We start from the raw sequence: 27,203 nt of genomic DNA on the forward strand, positions 1-27,203 counted from the left end.
AAAATTCAAATTCTTTATAGGGTATCGAGTATGCTGATTCATTCAATACAAATCCCAACAAATGGCTCCTCACAAACTTTGATTGTTCGACATTGTGGGTAAGAGATCGAATTCGTTTGACATCGGCTCTGGTGGTGGATCCATTGTATCTCAAACATGGATACTCAGATGCAGCCATCGATTACCGTCATTGGGGAGTTCCACTTAGTCGGCGTTTTCGTTCATTGAAATTATGGTATGTATATTCAGTCCATGGTATTTTAATTAACACTTCTCCTCAGAGTCACTGGCAAGCAATGTGAAGAAGTATTACGATTATATTTGGAATTTTATATTGTTTATTATTATTATTGTTTGAAAATCCCCTGAGTGGAAACAGCATCGGTTTTTGTTTACAAGTCAGAATATTGTACATATTTGACATTAAAATTTATCGAAAATTATTATCCACCACCACTATTATAGGCTGAAGTAGCTCTTCTGAATTTTTGTTTTGCTTACAAATTCAAATAGCAAACAAAATTGTTATTAGAAATAAACGTAATCGGGCATAAAATTCCAATAATATTGTTTACTTCATTTTGACTAATGGATGAAAGGCCATATTAAATCTATTTTTGTACAATTCTTTTATTTTTTTGGTCGGTATTTGATTTTGTTTTATTTTCACCAATTCACAGGTTTGTTTTACGGTCATATGGAATTTCCGGCTTACAAAAATACATCAGGCATCATATCGATTTAGCCAAACGTTTCGAACAGCATGTCCTCAAAGATAAACGTTTCGAAGTATGCAATCAAGTTAAGGTAAGTGGCAAATTTAACTACAATCAAACAAATTATTTTCCTGTTTTCTTTTAGCTGTAGAGAATTTCGTGTAAAAAATATTTTTTTGTATTCCAAAATTACAGTCTATTTCGTTTATATCAAACACTGTCCTTTTCAGACTTTATGTTTATAATAACACACATTTTGAGGTTTGGTAGTAAAAACTTAATACAGTATTATGCAATGCCGAACATCCTCTCGAAATCTTACGAAAATTTTTGGAATATATGTAAAATAATATTTTCGTTTCCAAAAGATTTATTTGGGGCTTTGTTTGTAAGAAATGGGCCAACTAAAGTGGTTTGTTTCCTTTTAATAAAGTTCCTTTACATCGGCTTGTGGGCGTCCAATAATGTGGTCTATAAATAGAACTGCTTGGCAGTATGCGTTGCTTGTGCATTGATTGCTATAGCGTTGTATGTTGATGACAATAAGAGCTAAAAATTAAATACTTCCACATTGTTTGTATTACGGAAAAAAGTGGTGAGAAGTAAATACACAACAAGGAAGATATATACATATATGGGGGAAGATGCAATTAGTCAGAAAATTCAAATGACTTGTATTCTGTCGGGCAAACCGAATCCGTTGCGATATACGCATTTAAGATGGTTATCTGAACATTCTCTGCGGTGAAAGTTATCCCTGAAGTTCTATATGGATTCATATTTGATATGGCCATGTGCAATGCGTCATTAATCCCAGCAATGATATTTTTATGAAATATCCACAAAATTGCTTGCAATCTCGTTACAATTTCATTGCTTTGAATATTAAGAATGCTCCTATAAAAGGCGGTATCACTGATCCAGCAGATTACTATTATAAGGGGTTGGTATCCTGGGGATGGCTGGGGAAACTGGTACTGAAAAACTGTAGCATCATAATCTGAGATGCTGTACCCGTTGGGCAGTTTAGATTCGTGGACCAAAGTGAATATTGAGAATGCTCCTATCAAAGGGTGGTACTCCAGGAGGTTACTGTTATATACGGGGTTTTTATCCTAGGGATGGTTAGGAAAACTGAGCTATCGCTGTGGTCGGAAAAAAGGTATATTCTAAAGACTTGGAACTTCGAATAGCGAAAAGATTAACTAATCACTGTAGTGTTTTTCAGCACAGAAAAAAATATCACCAGAATATTTCCAATTAAAAAGTTAATTGAAGTTGAATGTTTTTTCAATTAATAAATTAATTGATACAATTAATTTTTTAATCAAGGTAGAAACATTAGGTTAATTAAGTCAATGATTGAAAATTTTAAAATTTTTAATTAAAAAATTAATTGATAGAATTAACTTTTTAATCAAATTCAGAAGACGAAGTCATTTAAAAAAAGTGATGAACATTTCTTAATCAAAATAAAAATTCTAAGCCAATTCAGAAAGTAGTTGAAAATAGTTACCTTTTTAAATAAAAAATTAATTGGGGTTTGCATTCAAAATCAATTAAATTTTTAATTGAATCAATTAAAAAATTAATTGAAAATTGCTAATGACATCAATTAATTTTTTAATCAAGGATTTTTTCTATGCCCAATTAAAACTGTGATTGATACTATCATTTTCGTGATTGAAGACATTTCAATTAAAAAATTAATTGGATCAATTAATTTCGTGATTGAATCAGAAAAATATTTTTTTGTGTGAGGTTGAAATATTAGCAATAAGAGAGGTGGCGAATTGGCTGAGAAGTAATATTCCAACAAATGTTGGCATTAATATATACTCAGACAGTGAACCAGCAATAAAATCCTTGAATTCTGTGTTCCTTAACTCGAAAACGGCCATTGACTGCCGCAAATCTCTCAACGAGATGACTGAGCAGTACAATATTCACATAATATGGGTGCCTGGTCATAGGAAGATACCAGACCAGTTGTAACGACACCAAGCAAATATGGCTCCAATTAAACTTAAACCGCACACTTAATATGGTAGTATTCTCAAGATGTAAGATTTCACTCCTGATATCTGATATAACGGTCGCTGCCTGATAGGCGATTTCGCAAAAACTATTGGAAGTGTAATGACTACTGTATGAGCTGTCATGATTCGGAGGAAAAGGGATCAATTAAACACCTCTTGTGTGAGTGTCCTACTTTTTGTGTAAGGCGTAGCTTTAGATTACTACCAGACCTGGAAAACGTCAACTTAAGCAGTCTGCTAATGTTTTTGGAACAATCTGGTTGGTTCAACAGAAGAAAATAATCGAGAAGGTTCAGCGGTTAAAACTAGAAGAGACCATTGGTAATAGGTACTTGTGGTATCACAATGGACTGAATAGTCTAAGTGAGCCTGAAACTTAATCGGGCTGCCACTTTAACCTAACCTAGGAAAACTGACTCTGTGAATCTATTGCAATTTTTCAGCGGTTCGATTAGCTAAGATTATGAAGCTTCCGGCGTTTATCCTGCCTCAAAAAATAATAGCAGGGTAATCTGAGATATAGTTCCATACAGCAAAAGTGGCTCGGAGTTAGAAGAACTCTCCCACAAAGAAGGCAGTTAATGAAATAAAGAGGAGCATATTAAAGTAAATTCTAATATATTTTTTTCATTCTCCCCTTGCAAATATTCAAAAAATCCCATGAATGTAAAATTCATCTTTCCATAATTTTGTTTGTATTGCATCGTTTTACTCAAAATTAGGTTGTAAAACACATTTAATCTATAACAAAATTACTTAAATTCGCAGCTTAACTAAAAATTTTAAAAATATTGATCGGGGTTTGTGTCTTCGCTAAAAAAAATTTAACCTCACACCCTTAAATATTTAATAAAGATATAAACATTTTTCATCAGAAATGTTTGCAATCTATTATAAGAGAAACCTATTGTGATCCATTATAAACGGGTTTCCCCAATTTATTCAAACCAATTCATTAAAGAGGTAATTAATTATTGACCCCCATCAAAATGGGGCGTAACATTGTCGTTGACCAATCAATCGGTGGCATTTATAAAAAAATCAGCCTCCGGCATTATTAACCGGCACTTTAAGCATCAAAATATCTGTCAATAGTAGAAAAAAATGGGAAAACTTGTTTTGTACTCATAGCCCAAGGTTATTAAATCGGAGCAGCTTATATTTATGCTGATACGCTATATTCATTTTAAATTTAACCCTAGTATTTGATTTATTTGTTAATGAAATTGTTATATTACTGCGGGAGAGCCCTAAATATTCACTTAAACATTTAAAGTCATATCACTTAAAGTTATTACGTTATATATTTTTTTTTTTTTTTAATTTCGGAGAAATAAACAACACTTCAACTGTCGATTTGTAAAATGGCAAAAACACCAGCGAAAAAAGTGGAAGTAGCAAGTGGAAATCAGTGGCTGTCAAAATAAACCACGAACAATTTTAAATATAGCAGCAGAATTTTCTCAGGAAATGTAATCGGGAAAGGCTATAATATTGGAAGCCATATGAAAACAAATTTATATACATCAACGTCAAACCTCTAGATTTCGAAACCTCTAGCTTTCGGTTTGAAAAAACAAAAAAAACAGTAAAAATATTAAGAAGGTTCCCACTCGTCGATGTTTTCTCAAGGTCCACAAGATAGGCCTTCTTAATCGATTCATATTTGTTTTCATCGAGAGTCTTTTTAAGTTTGGCAACAAAAGAAGAAATCAAAAGAGAAATAGCTCCAATCTTGGTAGGAATTTTTAATAAAATGATAAGTTCGTCTGAGTATCCAGATGTATTGAAGATGCATAAAGTGGTTCCCATACCAAAGGAACCTAGGGCATCCAATCTGGATAAATATCGACCAGTAACGATTCTTTCAGTAATCGACAAGATATTTGAGAGAATCTTATTTGAGGAGCTTTCATCTTATCTGGAGACCAACAAACTATTGTATGATTTCCAGTTTGGGTTTCGAAAAGGTTTTGGGACAGCAGATGCTATCTTGAGTGTAGTGCAGTATATTTGTAAGGGGCTTGATGACGGATTCAAAGGTGTAGTTGGGATATTCTTTGATTTTACTAAGGCTTTCGACTTAGTAGATCATGGTGTTATGATCAAGAAGTTAGAATTTTATGGTGTTAGACGCAATGAGCTTTTGCTATTCGAAAGTTATTTTTCCAAATAGGAGACAATATGTGAAACTTAATAATGCTAGGATCTTCATAGGAGACGTCAAGTATGGAGTTCCACAGGGTACTGGATTGGGACCATTATTGTTTTCGATCTATTTAAATGGTCTTAAGAATCTTGGACTTACAGGAAAGTTGTATATGTGTGCTTGTTCTACCCATATAAGAATGACACTGTTCTGAGGACTCTAATGGAGCGGGATTCCTCCCTAATATTTGAATTTGCTTGATTAAATAGATTGTTACTTAACCCAAGTAAAACAAAGGTGATTCGATTCAGACCACATTCTCAAGCACTTACTAACAATTTTTGCCTGTATGTTGATGGACGTTTGATAAACGAAAGTCACTGTGTCAGATACTTAGGGATTACGCATTAGTGATATTTAGCGAAAAATTGCGCCAGCAATTTGAATCTTATTCAAATTAAGACATCAACTTTCTTTAAGGACAAAATTGATGTTATACCAATCCTTGATCCAAACGCACTTACATTACTTGGCTATTGTATAAAGGGTGACACGGTCAAAATTTGGTCAATATAAACTTGACGTATTTCTTCCAATTTTGCATTTAAAAAACCTGAACACCCCTCATTTTGAAGGTGCGTGTCTGTAGAATGTTGCTCCTATTTTGATTTTGGAATTCACTCTTCAGTTGTCAAAATGCCGTCCAAGCAAGAAGAGCAGCGTATCAAAATTTTGCTCGCGCATCGCGAAAATCCGAGCTACTCGCACGCAAAGCTGGCAAAATCGCTAAAAGTTGCCAAATCAGCCGTTACAAATGTAATTAAAGTATTTGGGGAACGTTTGTCGACAGCCAGGAAGTCTGGATCGGGGGGAAATCGAAAACCGGAAGCCGCTGAGACGACAAAGAGAGTTGCCGGTAGTTTCAAGCGAAACCTTAACCTCTCTCTCCGAGATGCCGCAAATAAGCTGGGTGTATCGTCTACAACCGTGCATCGAGCCAAAAAACGAGCCGGACTATCGACTTACAAGAAGGTAGTGACTCCAAATCGCGATGATAAACAAAATACGACGGCCAAAGCGCGATCCCGGAGGCTGTACACGACGATGCTGACGAAGTTTGACTGCGTGGTAATGGACGACGAAACCTACGTCAAAGCCGACTACAAGCAGCTTCCGGGACAGGAGTTTTATACGGCAAAAGGAAGGGGAAAGGTAGCAGATATTTTCAAGCACATAAAACTGTCAAAGTTCGCAAAGAAATATCTGGTTTGGCAAGCCATCTGTACCTGTGGCTTGAAAAGCAGCACTTTCATAGCTTCCGGGACTGTCAACCAAGAAATTTACGTGAAAGAGTGTTTGAATAAACGTCTGCTGCCTTTCCTGAAGAAACACGGTTGTTCCGTACTGTTTTGGCCGGATTTGGCATATTGCCATTACGGTAAAAAGGTCATGGAGTGGTACGCCGCCAACAACGTGCAGGTGGTCCCCGCCCAATTGAGAAATACTGGGCTATTGTCAAGCGGAACCTAAAGAAGACCAAAAAAACTGCTAAGGACGAGCAGCAATTCAAGGCAAATTGGCTTTCTGCGGCGAAGAAGGTGGACAAGGTGGCTGTACAAAATCTGATGGCAGGTGTCAAGCGTGAGGCCCGGCAATTCGGATTTGGAAAAGCGAAAGCCCAACTGAATATTTTTCCTGAATTTTATACTAATTGAACTTGAAAAAGAAATTTAATTTGATTTTTTTTAAGTAAACGATTTCACCGATTTACACGCGTTTTCCCTTGACCACATTTTGACCGTATCACCCTTTATGCGTGTAATAAAAATAGTAGTTCTTTTAAATCACGTCAACGTATGCAAAATAGAGCCCCAAATAAATGTATTTAAAATTTGCCATTGACATATTCAACACTTGCACTGTATAAGGATATTGCAAAAATAATATTCCCTGTTTTAGGTCTGCATGAATATCAGTTGTTGATATACATATGTGTATAAGTCAATTAATCGAATTGGTTATCATGTTATATCATTCTCTCAGAATCAAAGAATCTTGATTACCAGAAATAGACAAAATCTGAGAGTGCCCCCTTGTAGATTGGAGAGAACCAAGCAAAGAATAGATTTTGCGGGAAGTGTTCTATATAATGATTTACCCAATACTATTAAAATATTCCTAATATTGCATTATTTAAATCAGCTTCTAAGAAGTATATTTTTGAGTCTATAGAAATATTTTTGATATGAAAGAAAGTAATTTAAAGTAATATTGAGTAATAATTTTTCAGTTTTGTATGAAATGTACCACCATAGTTAATTATTTTTGTATTAGATAAAAAGAATAATTATATAAATTTAAAATTGCACCAGATATGTAAGATTGCCTACTTGCCTCAAATATACAAGTATGGGCGCTGAGGCTATTAGTTAAAGTATGAGAATTGTAGCAAATATGAATTCCAAATAAAAAAAGAATACAGTTCATGGGGTAGGTTAGGTTAGGTATAGTGACAGGCCGATATTTCAGGCTCACTTAGACTATTCAGTCCACAGTAGTAAACTTCTCTCTTATCACCGAGTGCCGCCCGATTCTATGTTCAGCTAAATGACAAGGAATTTCCTTTTTATAGCCGCATTGCGATGAAACTACTTAGAGAAGCTCTAAAACAATCAGACATGTCACCAGCATTACTGGGGGGATAATCCCCCCTCTTTTCGAAATCTTGCGAACATTTTTGGATAATATGTAAAATTACATAATTTCCGTTTTCAAAAGTTGTATTTTTAAGAAAGTAGCCAACTAACGGTATGTTTCTGTTAAATAAAGTTTCTTTACATCGGGTTGTGGGCGTCTAAAAACATAGAGCTGTTATTGTCTGTTGATGGCAAGAACATATACGTCTATGCGAAAGGTAAAATTAAAAAAAAAAAATTATAAAATCAAATAATTTCTTCTACATTGTTTGTATTACAGAAATAAACCGGGAGGAAGTGAGAAAGATTCGAGGGAAGATGCAATTAGCTAGAAAAATAAAAAAAATGTTTGAGTTTGTTTTTAAATCCCTTAAAAGAATCAACGTTTATCACAAAGCTTATATACTTTTCTTCCAAAAAAAAACTTCCTTACAGCGAAAAGCAAATGGGAAACGATATTCGTTCGTCTAAAATTTCGTTTGGGAGGAAAGAATTATTTTTTGCTTGTATTTTTATATATTTTTTATCTTAGTGAATGCCAATCATAGACTCTTTTCTCCCTGGTAGCAGCTCAAGTCGGTTGGCCGAAGCAAATCAAAAACACGATGGTCCAAATGGAGAAGTACATGTGATTGCAAGCTGTCCAATCCTCCCATTTTTTTTTGGAATTTTATAGAATACTAGCGTAACCCGGCCCGCTTCGCTGCGCCTTCCGAAGCGTATTTGGAGGAACATTTTGCATTAACTTAGTCAAATATATCCTTCGTGCTGAAAACAAATTCGAAAAGATTTCAAGTCTTTTAAACAAATCGGACTACTTGATTTTTCGTTTATAGGTACAAATACGGCGGGAGAGGGTGTACCCTTTCCTCCAAATTTTGTTAATAATGTTCTGTATTCAAGTAGTTGGACAATCTTCTATATTTCTTGTGAAATATATATATGAAAAAAGTGGGGTTTGTCAAGGAAAGATATCCTTCTCCTCAACATATCTGAAAATTAAGCACTATATTATAATAACATACAAAGAATTACTGTTTCCCATCCAATAAATCGGAAAAAGCAAAAGTCGTAAAAAAATTTACCACGTTAACATTTGCTAAAATGTTGGAAAATGATGCACCTTCTACGTTGGCTGCCAATTTCATGTAAATTTAAGTTCTTTACTAAAAAGAAGTCTGACAGAAGCCTGTACAAAAATCATAAAATTATGTACCGAGTTCCCATTTACGGACAACCCTCTACTTTCAATTTAAGAAGAAAAAAAAAACGGACAAAAGGGAACCCTCTCCCCACCTTCGCTCCACTCCGACCTGATATCGGACTATCACGTACCCTATATTAATTTCGCAACTACTCAATGGTCCCTATAAATTCTATCGAAGTAAATCGATAAAGTTTATTTCAATTTTCCCCTTCCCCAACCAGATATCGAAAAATCATATACTAATTTAAAAATTATGTATAAATTTAATCACCTCCTGCCACGTCCCTGTAAATTTCAAGTAGATCGGAGATGTTTAAATTGTGCTCTATTGTTTTAAAGGGGCGACACTTTCCCCGATACAATATCGACACCCCTAACCTTCCCTGAAAATTCTTGAAACTTTCCTTCAAGTGTGGGGCAAGGAAGGTTGCCTCTGCGTTCATAACCTTCCCCCACTGCTTTTGTAAATTTCAAGAAAACTTAATTTTTTTTTGTAGTTTTAGAGGAGGACCTCCTCCCCGACCAAATGTCGAAAAGCGTATCTTTTGTAAACGTCCCAGAAAATGTCAAGCAAATTATAAGCCTAAAGGGGCGGCCTCTCTTCCGTCCAAATATCACAAAATCAGGTATCAACTATTACGGTTGACGGAGGTTACGATCTCTCCCCAGTCCTCTGTAAATTTCAAGTAACTCGGTAAAGTTTAATTGTTTCTCTGTATGTACTTAAGAGAAGCGGATGTCTCCCTATGCCCTTTTATTTTTATTAAAAAATCAGGAACCTGATATAAATTTCGTAACCCATTTTTTCTGTAAAATTTCAGTCGGGGGAGTTTAGTTTTGTTTGAACTTTCAAAAAAAAAAATTTGGGCAAAGGGGTGGTCCCCCTCCCCGACCAAATATCGGAAAATAATGTAGCGGATTTTTGTCTACATGCCAACCCCAACATTTAATGAAAATTTCAAGCAAATCGCATAATTTTGTTCCAAGTTTCAAAAAGTAGGACAAGGGGGAGGTCCCCCTCCTCATCCACATATGAAATCATCGGGTACTCCATATTAATGCCATAACCTAACCACATGTTCTCTGTAAATCTCAGATAATTTAGAGAGTTTTAGTTTTTTCACTGTATTTTAAAAAAAGTCGAACAAAGGAGAGGCCCCCCTCCGCCACCAAATATCGAAATAAAAAGTAGCGGATCTTTGTCGAGATGCCAACCCCAATCTTCAACGAAAATTTTAACCAAATCGGTCAACTTTGGTCCAATTTTCAAAAAGTCCGACAAAGGGGAGGTCCCCCTCCGCGACCAGGTGTCAAAAAATGAGGTACCCTATTTTCACCACATGAATGCCCCCTACGATCTCTGAAAGTTTCAAGTAAATCGGTTCAGCCGTTTCGGAGCCAACTCGGTACATACAAACAAACAAACAAATAAACAAACATAAATTGAATTTTATATATATAGATTATTAATACTAGCTCATTCACAGTACAATTACAAAATCCACTTTAACTACATCTCAACCGTCATTTGCCTTATAAAAAAACGGATTTCAAGTTTTTTAGGTAGGTTTTTCACTGTTTGGTAGAATTCTTGTTTTTGGGAAATTTACAAAATTACTTCATAACTTTTCTATAGAAATAAAATTTTGAAAAAGTTTCTATAGAAATAAAATTTTGACAAAATTTTCTATAGAAATAAAATTTTGACACAATTTTCTATATAAATAAAATTTTGACAAAATTTTCTATAGAAATAAAATTTTAACAAAATTTTCTATAGAAATAAAATTTTGAAAAAAAAATTTTCTGAATAAAATTTTGACAAAATTTTCTATAGAAATAAAATTTTGACAAAATTTTCTATAGAAATAAAATTTTGACAAAATTTTCTATAGAAATAAAATTTTGACAAAATTTTCTATAGAAATAAAATTTTGACAAAATTTTCTATAGAAATAAAATTTTGACAAAATTTTCTATAGAAATAAAATTTTGACAAAATTTTCTATAGAAATAAAGTTTTGACATAATTTCCTATAGAAATAAAATTTTGACAAAATCTTCTATAGAAATAAAATTTTGACAAAATTTTCTATAGATATATACAATTTTGACAAATTTTTCTATAGAAATAAAATTTTGACAAAATTTTTTATAGAAATAAAATTTTGACAAAATTTTCTATAGAAATAAAATTTTAACTAAATTTTCTATAGAAATAAAATTTTGACAAAATTTTCTATAGAAATACAATTTTGACAAAATTTTTTATAGAAATAAAATGTTGACAAAATTTTATATAGAAATAAAATTTTGACAAAATTTTCTATAGAAATAAAATTTTGAAAAAAATTTATGAAATAAAATTTTGAAAACATTTTCTATAGAAATAAAATTTTGACAAAATTTTCTATAGATATAACATTTTAACAAAATTTTCTATAGAAATAAAATTTTCGCAACATTTTCTATAGAAATAAAACTTTGACAAAATTTTCCATAGAAATAAAATGTTTTTGGTAGTTGTTTGGTCGTGATTTCAAACCCACTTTTAGTAGATTTCGAGACCAATGTAATTTTATAACATACCTGTATATAATTAGTTCCAAATTTCTGAAAAATATAATAAAATAATAAGAGTATAATATAAAATAACTTTCAGATACCAATCGCACATAATATAAAAAAAGAACAAAATTTATAACATTCAAAGTTTTCCTTTTTGTTTTAGTTTGTTTGTGTGCTTAAAACGTTTGTTGTAAGAACAAGTACAACAGATTGGAAAAAATCCCTCCAAAGCTTGTCATAACGTCGTGCAGTTTTAAATCTTAAGCAAAGTGGTTTGTGAATTTTTTAAACATTCATCAATTCTATGAAAACTTTTTTTAAGTATAGAATTTATATTTTCTTCCAAAAAACATTTGCATTGAAGACAAACAGGAACTTCGTTGTCCAATATTCTTTACGTTTTTACTGATGACTTGGTCTATTAGATTGTTTATGTTGTCAAAACTGTCATAACCACACATTGATTTGTCATCAAAAAAAAAAAAAAAAAAACGTGGAGAAATATCGAAAACGAATTGTCTTGAAATCATGTATTCATGGGAAAGGCCAAAGTACTTGAATAGATTGCAAATTTCATATTTTAAGTCATTACTGATTTTCGTTTGATTTGTGTGCTGAAGCTGTCACACAGACGGGCTATATTGTTTGGCATACAATTACCACCAACGAACAAATAATAATCGTTAAAGGTACTGGTAGACTTTTTGGCGTTACTGTTGTTTTTTTAAAGCCATGTGAAATTAGGTTTTTTTTTTGTGTGAATGAATATACACTGACACAAACAAAATATTGCTATTTTTCAAATTTCTGCTACACGTAAAAATAAATAATTCTTTCCTCCCAAACGAAATTTTAGATAAAGAAACATCGTCTACCTCACATAATGATCGCTATAGCCATCAATGCCCAAGAAACGCATACAGTCAAGCAATTCTATTTATAGACCAGATTGCTGGGCACAAACAAGTTGATCTAAAGAAACTATATTTAAAGAAAACAAACCATTTGACAATAATACTTTTCGTCTGTTGCTTGAGCTAATCTTTTTAAAAGAATTTTTTTTTTTTTTTTGATCATTTGGAATTTTTCGAGAAAATAAAGAAAGTCAAAAAATTTTAAGAAAAGAAGAACGTTTGCTATTGCGATACTTTATTTTAACGATGAAAATATGAATAAATTAAAATTAGCTTCCTAGGATCAAGTACATATTTAAAAAGTAATTGTGTCTTAAAGGCTTGTGTCTTTGGCTCGGAATCAATATCAAAATAATTAGTGTAAAAGCAAAATTTTTTTAACCGGGGATGCTTTTTTCACTGTGCATATAGGTATTTCTGATGATTGCTTCCAAAAAGCGTTCTTTTTGAGGATCTAAAATATGTTATTAATATTTTAGACATCCAAAAAGTGTGTTTGGTATTTGGTATTTTTGTTGTTTGCCTATATCGTGTTCCATGTAAACTGAAGCAATCTAATATTGACATTTGCCTATTTATGGATTGGCTACAACGGTCTGTTTGTTCTACTCATTCAATTGACCGATACTAAAATTTTTAGATTCAAGTAAACATTATTTTGAGTGTATTTTTTTTTGCCATAAGCAATGGAATTTTACTCAGTAGGCGTTCAGTTGTAAATCATTTTTGGAGGGCTTTTTTGATATATTACTAAGCAATTTTAAGAAATCAATTTCACCTAGATCGTCTGGCGTATGAAAACAATAAACAAACGCCTATTCTATTCTTTTTCTAAAAATAGATTTTTTACTATGTGAATTTTATTCTCCGGCAGGCATTTAATCATACCAAGTTGTTAATAATTTAAATATGAAGTAATGCTATCACATTACGTTAAGACATTACGTACAATGGGTAGGGTGAACTATTTTTAAACAATTAGTCTAATTACACTATGAAGCAAATTGCAAAGTGTTGAATCACTTTACCATTTATTCGTACGGATGAAATTTGCACCCTCAGGAAGCCCCGGAAATCAAATATGGGTGTCGGTTATAGGGGCTATATATGGACCGATGTCGACCAATTTTTATATGGTTGTTAGAGGCCACACTGTTAGAAAAATATGTTTTTCATATGTTCCGATATAAACAAAATGTGTTTCGGGCACAATTTTTAAACACAATATATTTAAGTGCAAAAATGTAATGTTCCTAAACTAGTATTAAATGTTTGGGACACATATGTTAGATTATATTATGTTTAGGACAAGAATGTTTCATAAAAATAATATGTGTGATGTAAACATATATAAATTTACAAATTTCGAGTAAACATATATATGTTGTGATATTTTATTCAGGGAGCGATAGAGAGAGAGAGAATCAAAAGAGAGCAATTTTTGTGAAACTGCTTGTATGTTGTTTCGGAAAACTGTTTTACGTGTTCATTTGTTTTGGCTATGCGCTTGGCATGTTAATAAGGCTTCGCCAAAAATTGGATATGCTTAAGTCTAAATATTATTTAATTTGGACTTTAAATTGCGTATTCGGAGTAAAGAGAATAGACATTCGGAACCAAGAGAATAGACATCAAAAAAAAAACAAGTATATAGGGCCGTAAGTTCGGCCAGGCCGAAGCTGATGTACCCTCCAGCATAGATTGCGTAGAAATTTCTACTGAAGACTGTCATCCACAATCGAATTACTTGGGTTGCGGTAACACTTGCCGATGGCAAGGTATATTAAAACTTCCTAACACCGTAATATATACCACATAGTCCATACGTGGTATATATTAAACTAAACAAGTATATACGACCGCAAGTTCGGCCAGGCCGAATCTTATGTACCCACCACCATGGATTGCGTAGAAACTTCTACGAAAGACTGTCATCCACAATCGAATTACTTGGGTTGTGGTATCTTAAAACTTCTTATTCCTGCATGGTTGTTGGATACCATATACTAACATCACGTACCAAATTTCAACCGAATGGGAAGAATTTTGCTCTTCCAAGGGGCTCTGGAGGTCAAATCTGGGGATCGGTTTATATGGGGCCTATATATAATTATGGACCGATGTCGACCAATTTTTGCATGGGAGTTTGAGGCCATATATTAACACCACGTACCAAATTTCAACTGAATCAGATGAATTTTGGTCTTCCAAGAGGTTCCGGAGGTCAAATCTGGTGATCGGTTTATATGGGGGCTATATATAATTATGAACCGATGTGGACCAATTTTTGCATGGTTGTTAGAGACCATATACTAACATCACGTACCAAATTTCAGCCGGATCGGATGAAATTTGCTTCTCTTAGAGGCCTCGCAAGCCAAATCGGGGGATCGGTTTATATGGGGGCTATATATAATTATGGACCGATGTGGACCAATTTTTGCATAGTTGTTCGAGACCATATACTAACACCATGTACCAAATTTCAGCCGGATCGGATGAAATTTGCTTCTCTTAGAGGCCTCGCAAGCCAAATCGGGGGATATGTTTATATGGAGGCTATATATAATTATGGACCGATGTGGACCAATTTTTGCATGGTTGTTAGAGACCATATACTGACACCATGTACCAAATTTCAGCCGGATCGGATGAAATTTGCTTCTCTTAGGGGCCTCGCAAGCCAAATCGGGGGATCGGTTTATATGGGGGCTATATATAATTATGGACCGATGTGGACCAATTTTTGCATGGTTGTTAGAGACCATATACTAACACCATGTACCAAATTTCAGCCGGATCAGATGAAATTTGCTTCTCTTGGGGGCCTCGCAAGCCAAATCGGGGGATCGGTTTATATGGGGGCTATATATAATTATGGACCGATGTGGACCAATTTTTGCATGGTTATTAGAGACCACATACTAACACCATATACCAAATTTCAGCCGGATCGGATGAAATTTGCTTCTCTTAGAGGCCTCGCAAGCCAAATTTTGGGGTCCGTTTATATGGGGGCTATACGTAAAAGTGGACCGATATGGCCCATTTGCAATACCATCCGACCTACATCAATAACAACTACTTGTGCCAAGTTTCAAGTCGATAGCTTGTTTCGTTCGGAAGTTAGCGTGATTTCAACAGACGGACGGACGGACGGACGGACGGACGGACGGACGGACGGACGGACATGCTCAGATCGACTCAGAATTTCACCACGACCCAGAATATATATACTTTATGGGGTCTTAGAGCAATATTTCGATGTGTTACAAACGGAATGACAAAGTTAATATACCCCCCATCCTATGGTGGTGGGTATAAAAAGGCCGATTAAATACGTATATAATTAAGTTTAAAGTTTCTATAGAAATAAAATTTTTACAAAATACAATTTTGACATTTTCTATAGTAAAATTTGGGAAAAATTTTCTATAGAAATAAAATAAAATATAGAAATAAAATTTTGACAAAATTTTCTATAGAAATAAAATTTTGACAAAATTTTCTATAGAAATAAAATTTTGACAAAATTTTCTATAGAAATAAAATTTTGACAAAATTTTCTATAGAAATAACATTTTGACAATGTTTTCTATAAAAATAAAATTTTGGTAGAATATTTTTGGCTCGAGTGGCAACCATGATTATGAACCGATATGGACCAATTTTTGTGTGATTGGGGATCGGCTATATATAACTATATACCGATATGGACCAATTTTGGCATGGTTATTAGCGGCCTTATACTAACACCAAGTTCCAAATTTCAATCGGATCGGATGAAAATTCATCCTCCTCCAAGAGGCTGCGGAGGACAAATCTGGGGATCGATTTATATGGGGGCTATATATAATTATGGACCGATATGGACCAATTCTTGCATGGTTGTTAGAGACCATATACTAACACCACGTACCAAATTTCAACCGGATCGGACGAATGTTGCTCCTCTAAGAGGCTTCGGAGGTCAAATCTGGGAATCGGCTTATATGGGGGCTATATATAATTATGGACCGATATGGACCAATTGTGGCATGGTTGTTAGAGAACATATACCAACACCGTGTACCAAATTTCAGCCGGATCGGAAGACATTTGCTTCTCTTAGAGGCTCCGCAAGCCAAATCGGGGGATCGGTTTATATGGGGGCTATATATAATTATGGACCGATATGGACCAATTTTTGCATGGTTGTTAGGGACCATATACTAACACCGTGTACCAAATTTCAGCTGGATCGGACGAAATTTGCTTCTCTTAGAGCAATCGCAAGCCAAATTTGGGGGTCCGTTTATATGGGGGCTATACGTAAAAGTGGAACGATATGGCCCATTTGCAATACCATCCGACCTACATCAATAACAACTACTTGTGCCAAGTTTTAAGTCGATAGCTTGTTTCGTTCGGAAGTTAGCGTGATTTCAACAGACGGACGGACGGACATGCTCAGATCGACTCAGAATTTCACCACGACCCAGAATATATAAACTTTATGGGGTCTTAGAGCAATATTTCGTGTTACAAACGGAATGACAAAGTTAATATACCCCCATCCTATGGTGGAGGGTATAAAAACAGCATGTGTTTTTTCCTTGAGAAGAGCAATTTAAGTATGTGTGGACATGTGTTTTGTTTATCATTTTGGCATTATGGGCACAATTTTTTTTGTTGGTTCGTCAAAAGAAATCGGAACGTACGACGTGTAAGTCAAATTATTTAGCAAGAAAGGAAATAAAAAAAAAACAGTGGAAAATATATAAAAATTACAAAGGGCTATTCAGAAAAAACAAATAAGTTTAGTTCCTCTTTATTAATAAATTTTCCAAGATGAATTGACGTACACTTTCAAAAATAAAAGCTGGCATTAAGTTCGAGTTTTGCCACTAAAATTATTTTTCATTTTAGCGGCAAAACTCGATCCAAAGCAGCAACTAAAAAAGCATATTTTCTTTAAAATGAATTATTAAAGAAAATAAAACGTAAAACATGGCCATTTTAGAGCGATAATACCAGCTTAATTCCGGCCCTAAAGGTAAAAATGAAATTAAGTACGATATTATTCGTTAATAAATATTCATATTTATTTGTATTTTAAAATACGATAAATTTTAAATGCATTTAAAATGATGTTAAATGCTAGTAAAAAATTGTTTACGCCCAAATAAATGTATTTGTATATTGTAAAATTATGTATGTTTATACTCGATTTCACGTTCTGCTCTTATTAGACTTTTTGAATTTCTTCGAAAATTTCAAGCTTTTATACCAAAAACATTTTTTTTGTTACAAAATTGTTATTTTTTCAATTAAAAAAATATTATTTTATCCAAAAGCTCAATCCATTTCGTTTATATCAAGCGTTGTTCTTTTCTGACTGTAAATCTTTAATAACACACATTTCGAAGTTTCATTGTAAAAATTTAATTTAATAATATATAAATACAAAAATTAAAAAAAAAAATTGGTGTTCGGTCGGAGCAGGGATTGAACCAAGGACCCTTTGCATGCAAGGCGGACATGCTAACCACTACTCAACGTGGCCAACAAATATATGTTTCTGTTGAATAATGTTTTTTTCTTCCATCGGTTCGTGGGCGCTGCAAACTATGCTATATAAATCTAACTTATGACGATAATTGTCTATTGGTAACTATAACAGCTATGTAGCCCAGTGGTAGTGTGTTGGCTTTCAAATTGCATGGTTCCCGGTTCGATTCTCCGTCCAGGCGAAAGGTAAAATTTAAAAAATTTATAAAACTGAACAATTTTTTCAACGTTTCTGTATAACAGAAAAAGGTGCCAAGGAATAAAAAAAATTTCGTGGAAGTGAAATTATGTGAGGGAATGAGCACAATCTTCTTTGGGAGAAAATTCTTCCAAGCATATAATATTTTTGGGCTCAAAATGCTTCCAAACATCCCAGCAAAAAATGGAACACTATTTCAGCAGGGTTGTAAGGGAGAGAGGCAGTACCAACTGCCTACAAAACAAGCGAATCAGCGCTGATTTTTGTGGGCGATGTCCCGATTTAGAGCAGCTTCTACAAAGCGCTGATATAATAGCTCATTTTATTAGAAATATTGCTCAGAAGTGATATGTAATTTTGAGTATACCATTGTTGGCGTGAAGGAAAACAACACTACCTTTCATGCATCTATACTGCATGAATTGGTTGCAATAACGTAAAGGAATGATTATAAACTAGTTTGATTCCTCGTTTACGTTATTGCCACCAATTCATGCAGTGTGGATGCACTGCCTACTTTTTTGTATACCAAAAAGCGCAACTAAACTCTTACTGCTGAAGTATTTTTTTCTGGGATATAATATGTTCACATAAAACAAACATAACATAATAATGTTTCGGCAATATCCAATAATATGTCCTTCCTGCTAAATATGTTTGGAACATATTTTAGGGCGTGCTCGTTTCGCAAAAAATATGTTGCCCTGGTGTTACACTACTTTTTCCCGTATTGTATTTTCGCTCAAATAATAGTATCATTCCAAAGTTATTGTTAATTCATAATATTGTGAGGGATACAGGATCCAAAATCTATGACAGTGTCCTTTATATTTGCCAATCAATTTCGAGAATGTTGCACCTTTTTAAAGGATAAATTTAAAGTCTCTTTTAAAGTCCAATCACTTAACTTAAAGTACAATGAAAACTTTTTCGACTTTTGACCAAGTATCTTTGAGCTTACGACAATATTTTTTCAGTGTATATTTCTGAACTAAATAAAACTGGTAAATACAGAAGCTTTCAGGTTAATATTTATCCACATGAACTGAAGAAGATCTGACGCCTTAATCTTCAACTTGACCATTGATCTACAAACTATACAATCATCTATTTTCAGAAACCTCGCATATGAAAGAATAACAAATTTAAATACGTATGTAGATATTACTAACTTGTAAAAATCTTCCATTTCCTATTCTTTTCAGTTGGGTTTGGTTTGCTTCCGCTTACTCGGTTCAGATAAACTGAATGAGAAATTATTGAGTGCCATTAATGAATCGGGAAAACTGCATATGGTTCCAGCATGTGTTAACGAGAAATATATCATTCGATTTTGTGCTGTTGCTCAAAATGCCACCAACGAGGACATCGATTATGCATGGGACACAATAGTTGACTTTGCCAATGAAATACTGGAGAAGGAACAACATGATGAACTTACAGAGATTATCAATAAAAAGAAGACGCATACATTGGAGAAGAAACGTTCGTTCTTTGTGCGTATGGTTAGCGATCCAAAGATCTATAATCCTGCCATAAATAAGGCTGGAACACCAAAGGTATCTTTGGATATGGCATCACCCATAGCACAAAAGGGTACAAATCCAGTTATACGAACTCAATCTTCAATTGATCACAATTCATGGATATCATGGCCTTTGGCATTTCTCTTCAATAGCAATGATGACAATGGGCAAAAAAGTAATGTCTCATTACGGTAAGTATAAGGCGAGTAAGCTTGGAGGTAATCGATGGTAATTATGTTCTTTTTTTATATTTCAGTTTCCGCCATTTGGATACAAATGTAAGACCCACATCTTCTTCACGTCGTAATTCTGGAGCTGGTTCCTCACCTTCTCCCGAAGCTGAATATGGTGTCGTGAACGTCTTAAAATCACCCAAAAAGTCCCCTAATCCAGTACGCAAAGGTCTCTCCACTAGTTCCACTAATTCTACCACCAATAATTACAAATAAAAAATTTTACCATCTAGTTTTCACAGCCCTCTCCAATGGCATTGAGATGAATATGGGGGATATTTATTTCCGTTTCCCTTGTAAAACTTAAATCTTACTTGGCTTGCAAAATGAATATAAAACAAAAACACAGACACATTCTCCAAAAACAGAAATATACAATAAAAATTCAGAGGTTATCGAATCAATGATGTATGGAAATTTTTTCGCCTAAGGGGACCATAATTTGGGTGAGATCTGCTTTTCTCCTGATATACGTTGTGCGTAGTGCTTGTAAATGAGTGCTTATTATTAAATGAAGTTATTATTTTGTATGAATTTACAGAAAACATAAATTTTGGCTTCCAAACGAATTTCATTTATTAATTTGTTTATGTCCTTACAGAAGGAGATCTGATGACAAATAGTAAGCCTCGTTTGTCTAATTTTCGTTTCGGAGAAAAGAAAATTATTTCTTTGCGTGTAATTTACAAAAAAAAAACTATTGAGTTTGCTTCGCTTTGTACATAAATATTGTCAATGATATTAAACACAAAAATAGAAAAGGTTTCGCATTTCTTTCATACTCTTTAGAAAAGTTATTTAAAAAATATTCTTTTTTATTTTTGCTGTAAATAAAATGCCAATACAGTCCATTTCGTTTATGACAATTGTATTGTGGAAAAATAACCACTTAATGTCGAAAATATGATGTATGTGGTGGTAGCTTACTGTTAAAAGCAAGATCGAACTACCTTGTGAAAACAACAGACTCTGCAAATTCTAAAAAATACACCCAAAGAAAAAATATTTTCTTATTACGATTTTCTCTAATTCTCTTTTTTATTTGCTTTTACAGAAAATTTTTAGCGTTAAAAGAAAAAATTATATTGTATAAAATGTTGTTCCTCTGAAAAGAAGACTCTTCTTCCAGTGTAGGAAGGAGTAATATTGGTCGTAGTTTTGGGAAGGTAAATCACGTGCTGCGTACCTTGACTCCTCTTCATGGATGGCTACGTAAACTACGCCTAGACAGTGTTGCCAGTATTTTTCGGCCTCTTGTCCCCAAATTAGGACGCTTTCATCCCCAAAAATCCCCAATTTAATTTAAAATTCCCCACAATACATTTTTATACCCACCTCCATAGAATGGGGACGATGGTATAATACGTTTGTCATTCCGTTTGTAGCACATCGAAATATCGATTTCCGACTATATAAAATACATATACTCTTGATCAGGGAGAAATTCTATGACGATATAACGATGTCCGTCTGTCTGTTGTAATCACTCTACAGTCTTCAATAATGAAGCAATCGTGCTGAAATTTTGCACAAACTCGTCTTTTGTCTCCAGCCAGGTCAAGTTCGAAGATGGGCTATATCGGTCCAGGATTTTATATAGTCCCCATATAGACCGATCTCCCGATTTTACTTCTTGGGCTTATAGTAGAGTTGGGTAGTTCGCGAACGAACTAGTTCAAGTGAACGGATCACTGAAATGAACGGACTGAACTAGTTCACATCAATCGTTCTTTTTCGTTCACCATGTCAGTTCAGCTAGCTAAGCAGTTTGTTCGCTCAGTTATTTTTTCTTTCATTGGCATTGTCTTAGTTTTCAGTCCTTAAACTCATATCGCTTTTTGTTGCACATAAATTATTCAGGATTTCGTATTTATTTTTGTGGGATGAATAAAACAACGCAATATACTTGTAATTTATTATGAATTTGAATTTAACCAGATAAGAACTGGAAATGAACCCTTCACTGGCCGACAATGAACTAGTGAACTAACTGACCGAACTAGTTCACTGACCGGAAAAGAGCTGAAGTGAGCGATCATTTCATGCCCATCACTAGCTTATAGAAACCGCAGTTTTTATCCAATTTACCTGAAATTGGAAATCTAGAGGTACTTTAGAACCGAAAAGAGGTGTGCCAAAAATAGTGAGCATCGGTCCATGTTTTGGTATGGTCCCCATATAAACCGACCTCCCGATTTTGGGTCTTGGGTTTATAGAAACCGTAGTTTTTATCCAATTTGCTTGAAATTGAAAATCTAGAGGTACTTGAGGACCATCAAAAGGTGTGCCGAAAATGGTCCGTATCGTTCCATGTTTTGGTATAGCCCCCATATAGACCGATCTCCCGATTTTACATCTTGGGTTTATAGAATCCGTAGTTTATATACAATTTGCCTGAAATTGGAAATTTATAGGTATTTTAGGACCATAAAGAGGTGTGCCACAAATGGTGAGTATCGGTCCATGTTTTGGTATAGCCCCCATATAGACCGATATTCCGATTTTACTTCTTGGGCTTCTAGAATCCGAAGTTTTTATCCAATTTGCCTGAAATTGGAAATCTAGAGACATTTTCGGGCCATAAAGAGGTGTGCCAAAAACGTTGAGTATCGGTCCATATTTTAGTATAGCCCCCATAAGAACGATCTCCCGATTTAACTCCTTGGGTTTCTAGAAACCGTAGTTTTTATCCGATTTGCTTGAAAAACGTGTATCGGATTAAGTTTTTATCGGTCCATTTTGCAATGCCTCCATATAGACCGACTTCACTTCTTGAGGGTATAGAAGGCGCACTGATCATGAAAATTGCTTGAAACTCAATGTAAAATTTCCAGATTTTACTTCTCGGGTAAAAATCACACAAGAGATGTTAATGATTCCTCTAAAACTTACAAGAGATGTTAATGATTCCTCTAAAACTCAAACAAAAATGATTCTTATAAATCCAGAATCTAATATAGTCCTCATAGGTGAAATCTTTAAATTTATCTTCGGGGAGTGTCCTCAAGCCCTCCTGAAATTTCAAAGGAAACCCTAATATTTGGTTCATGGTGGTGGGTACTTAAGATTCGGCCCGGCCGAACTTACTGCTGCTTGTTTGGTAAGTTTTTTGTAAAAATTAAAGGAATAGGTTCTGCTGTAAAAAAAAATCGTCATTGTTTAAAATTTGGAAAATATGCAATTTTTGTTAAACCTTATATGAAAGATTATGAAACCTAAATTTATACAACATTAATAACAAATTTATTTAAAGTTTATTTTAAAATTTAATTAAAAGAAAGTTTATATAAAGTTTTGGCCATTTTTCTCTTACACTCAAAAAAGTATAATTGACTCAAAATTCTTTGTTACCCATGCCTAACGGATTTTGATATTGAATCCGAGCCAAAGATGCGGCTTCTTTAAAAGCCCTAAAATATTTTAGGGGCCTATTTAGCTTTTAATCTAGGATCAATAAAATTGAAATTAAGACTCATAATATCGAATGTTAATTCTCTGTTTGCAATATATTAATAAAGCTATTCATGTACAAATTATAACAGATAATTTAAAGTAAAAAATATTTTCTTAATTCAAAAAAAAAAAAAAAAAAACTAAACCAAAGATGCAAAATCCTCAAAATAATAATTTGAATTTAAATTTAAAGATTCAATATATCATATAATTTAGAGACGTTTTTCTTTACGCTTTTGCCTCCATCCACAAGTTTCCAAGCAAAGATTATAAACTTTCTTTTAATAAAAATTCATTATTTTAAATAAATTTGTCCTTAATATTGTGAAATTGCATAATCTTTTATAACAGGTAAATATTTTTTTCTCTGTAGAGACTACACTGATGTCACATTTGCGGTTTCTCGATGAAAAACTGGGACAAATAATTTTCGTAAGCATTTCTTGAAGTCACTTTGCACAGAAAAAAATCACCAAAATAACAGGTTGGCTGATAAGTCCCCGGTCTGACACATAGATGGCGTCGCTAGTATTAAATGCATATTATTTCTATATAGTACCAACCTTCAAATGATTCGTGTCAAAATTTGACGTCTGTAAGTCAATTAGTTTGTGAGATAGAGCGTCTTTTGTGAATCAACTTTTGTTATTGTGAAAAAAAAATGGAAAAATGTTTTGATAAAATACTGTTTTCCGAAGGGAAAAAATACGGCGGAAGCAAAAACTTGGCTTGATAATGAGTTTCCGGACTCTGCCCGAGGGAAATCAACAATAATTGATTGGTATGCAAAATTCAAATGAGCACGGAGGACGGTGAACGCAGTGGACGCCCGAAAGAGGTGGTTACCGACGAAAACATCAAAGAAATCCACAAAATGATTTTGAATGACCGTAAAATGAAGTTGATCGAGATAGCAGAGGCCTTAAAGTTATCAAAAGAACGTGTTGGTCATATTATTCATCAATATTTGAATATGCGGAGGCTCTGTGCAAAATGGGTGCCGCGCGAGCTCACATTTTACTAAAAACAACAACATGTTGATGATTCTGAGCGGTGTTTGCAGCTGTTAACTCGTAATACACCTGAGTTTTTCCGTCGATATGTGACAATGGATGAAACATGGCTCCATCACTACACTCCTGAGTCGGCTGAGTGGACAGCGACCGGTGAACCGTCTCCGAAGCGTGGAAAGACTCAAAAGTCCGCTGGCAAAGTAATGGCTTCAGTTTTTTTGGGATGCACATGGAATAATTTTTATCGATTATCTTTAGAAGGGAAAACCCATCAACAGTGACTATTATATGGCGTTATTGGAGCGTTTGAAGGTCGAAATCGCGGCAAAACGGCCCCATATGAAGAAGAAAAAAGTGTTGTTCCACCAAGACAACGTACCGTGCCACAAGTCATTGAGAACGATGGCAAACATTCATGAATTGGGCTTCGAATTGCTTCCTCATCCACCGTATTCTCCAGATCTGGCCCCCAGCGACTTTTTCTTGGTCTCAGACCTCAAAAGGATGCTCGCAGGGAAAAAATTTGGCTTCAATGAAGAGGTGATCGCCGAAACTGAGGCCTATTTTGAGGCAAAACCGAAGGAGTACTACCAAAATGGTATCAAAAAATTGGAAGGTCGTTATAATCGTTGTATCGCTCTTGAATGGAACTATGTTGAATAATAAAAACGAATTTTGACAAAACAATGTGTTTTTCTTTGTTAGACCGGGGACTCATCAGCCAACCTGTTATTTGCAATTAAAAAGTTGATTGAAGTTGAAAAATTTCAATTAATAAATTAATTGTTACAATTAACATTTTAATCAAGATAGAAGCATTAAGTTAATAAGGTCAATGATTGAAAATTTAAAAATTTTTAAATAAAAAAATAATTGATACAATTAATTTTTTCATCAAAATCGCAAAACTAAGTCAGTTAAAAAAGTTATGATTTTTTTATTTTTAAATAAAAATTTATTTCAAAATAATAAATTTTAATCAAACTAAAACACAAACTCAGTTAAAAAAAGTAATTGAAAATAGTTACGCTTTTAATTTAAAAAAATCATTGAGATTTGCAATCAACATCAATTAAATTGTCAATTGAATCAATTAAAGAATTAATAGATATTTGCTAATGAAATCAATTGCAGTTTTAATCAAATATTTTTATGCCCAATTAAAACTGTGATTGATACTATCATTTTTGTGATTGAGTACATTTCAATTAAAAATTAATTAGATCAATTAATTTCGTGATTGAATCAGAAAAAAAATTTTTGTGTGTGTTTGTGGATACATCAAATCTTCACGATATGTGAGGCCTATTATTGTCTTGTTAGAAGATGAAGTCCTTTCTGTTGATCAGTTTTAGTCGTTTTTTCTATTGCTTAATTCGGTGTCATCAGTAAAGTTATAAACAATCATTCGACCAGACTGGACCAGCTTATAGTGGATGAATCATTTCCCATTCAACAAAATCATCTGCATAACTGTTCGAGGATTCAATTCTGCTTTTGCATGGTCTTCTTCACATACAATTTTGTTATATTTGTTGCACTTTTCTCCTGTCTCCTTTTACAATTCGCTTCAGAAGTGGTTCATTTCGTTTCAGCAAAGAATCAAAGTTATTAATTCTGCCTTGAGTTAATGGTGTCTTGAGTGCATTTTTCCCTTTCATAGTCCCCCATGTTCCGATATTTGGGATTGTTTGACTATAACTTCTTAGCCGTGAAACTTGTAAATATATATCTTGGTAATATAGTATATTTAATTAGAAGTTCAAATTACAAGTGGATTGTTCTTCTTTGTTATAAGAAAAATATTTTTTTTCGTTATAAAAAATATATAAAATAAATTCGGGTAATTTACGATTCCGAAAATCGGAACATGGGGAATTTTGCTGTTTCTCCCAGTGACTGGAATTGATCTTGAACCATGAGAGATCAAGGCAGGTATGCTAACCATATTGCATTACGATGACTCCAAGCCAGACTTACATCTTATTTATATATGAATGATTTCCGAACGTTTTTTCATATAAAACGATGATTTAGCAATTTTAAAAGCCAAAAAAGGTTTCAAACTTTAATTTAAAATATGTTTATATTCATGTATTTCCAGATATTTTCTAACTCTTGTGCTTAAATCACTCGAATGCATGGATACGATAGAGAAACGGTGTTGGGATTGCTCACCCCAATTTGAAGATATTTTGCTAACTATCGAACGAAAGTTTTCTTTTTTTGAAATTTTCAATACATTAAGCAACATTGAACACTGCCTAAGAATATATCAATTATTTTCATTACAATATATAGAATAAATAAAATAATAAATTTGTGAAATGTCCACCAAATCTCTGGAGTACTGGAACATCTAGAAAAATCATCTTTCATCACTCTACACATTTTTTTGTTACAAAAATTTATTTTTGCGTAAATAAAGAAAAATAAATAAAAAAACTTTGTTTATATCAAGCGCTATTCTTTTCTGAAAAACGAATGACATTATTTTGAAGCTTCGTTGAAAAAAATTTAGTGTAATACTATGTATTGTCACATATCATATATGGAGCTTTTGAAAATTTTGCGATAAAAATTTTGGAATATATGTAAAGTGAAATTACTTCTGTTTTCGTTCTAATAAAATGTTGTATTTGGTATCTCGTTTGTAGAAGGGAGATATCAGATGTTTTTAACTAAAGTTTTCTTGAAACAAAGTTCCTTTGAATCTGCTTATGTGTACAATACATACTATATACACTCAAAAAAAAAAGTTTACTTGGATCCAAAGATTTTGACCTTCCTTTAAGGATTTTGGTATTGATTCCGAGCCAAAGATGCCGCTTCTTTAAAATAAAGTCATTTTTAGCGACATATCTGGCTTTAAATCTAGGACCAATAAAATTAAAATTAGGATACAGATCTCATTAAATTTTCATTCTCTTTTCACGGTTT

The 27,203-nt window shown here is 33.6% G+C and overlaps 2 protein-coding genes across 3 annotated transcripts in view; one reads left to right on the forward strand and one right to left on the reverse strand.

The window, feature by feature from the left end:
• Tdc2 (Tyrosine decarboxylase 2) overlaps positions 1 to 20,197 on the forward strand; it is a 30,635-nt gene extending 10,438 nt beyond the window's left edge. Inside the window, exons 6-9 of the mRNA XM_075310376.1 lie at positions 21 to 235; positions 681 to 807; positions 19,244 to 19,755; positions 19,821 to 20,197. Of these exons, the coding sequence (XP_075166491.1) occupies positions 21 to 235; positions 681 to 807; positions 19,244 to 19,755; positions 19,821 to 20,013 (1,047 nt within the window). The 3' untranslated portion in view covers positions 20,014 to 20,197. The remainder of the gene's footprint in view (positions 1 to 20; positions 236 to 680; positions 808 to 19,243; positions 19,756 to 19,820) is intronic.
• Rpp25 (ribonuclease P protein subunit Rpp25) overlaps positions 1 to 27,203 on the reverse strand; it is a 172,306-nt gene that overhangs the window by 68,132 nt on the left and 76,971 nt on the right. Inside the window, exon 3 of one of the 2 annotated variants that reach the window (XM_075310381.1) lies at positions 11,397 to 11,420. The exons of the other annotated variant lie outside the window; for it this stretch is intronic. The gene's annotated coding sequence lies outside the window, so the exon portion shown is untranslated. The remainder of the gene's footprint in view (positions 1 to 11,396; positions 11,421 to 27,203) is intronic. 2 annotated transcript variants of the gene reach the window in all.

The sequence above is a fragment of the Haematobia irritans genome, chromosome 5 (genome assembly GCF_050003625.1).
Source record: "Haematobia irritans isolate KBUSLIRL chromosome 5, ASM5000362v1, whole genome shotgun sequence".
Lineage (NCBI taxonomy): Eukaryota > Metazoa > Arthropoda > Insecta > Diptera > Muscidae > Haematobia > Haematobia irritans.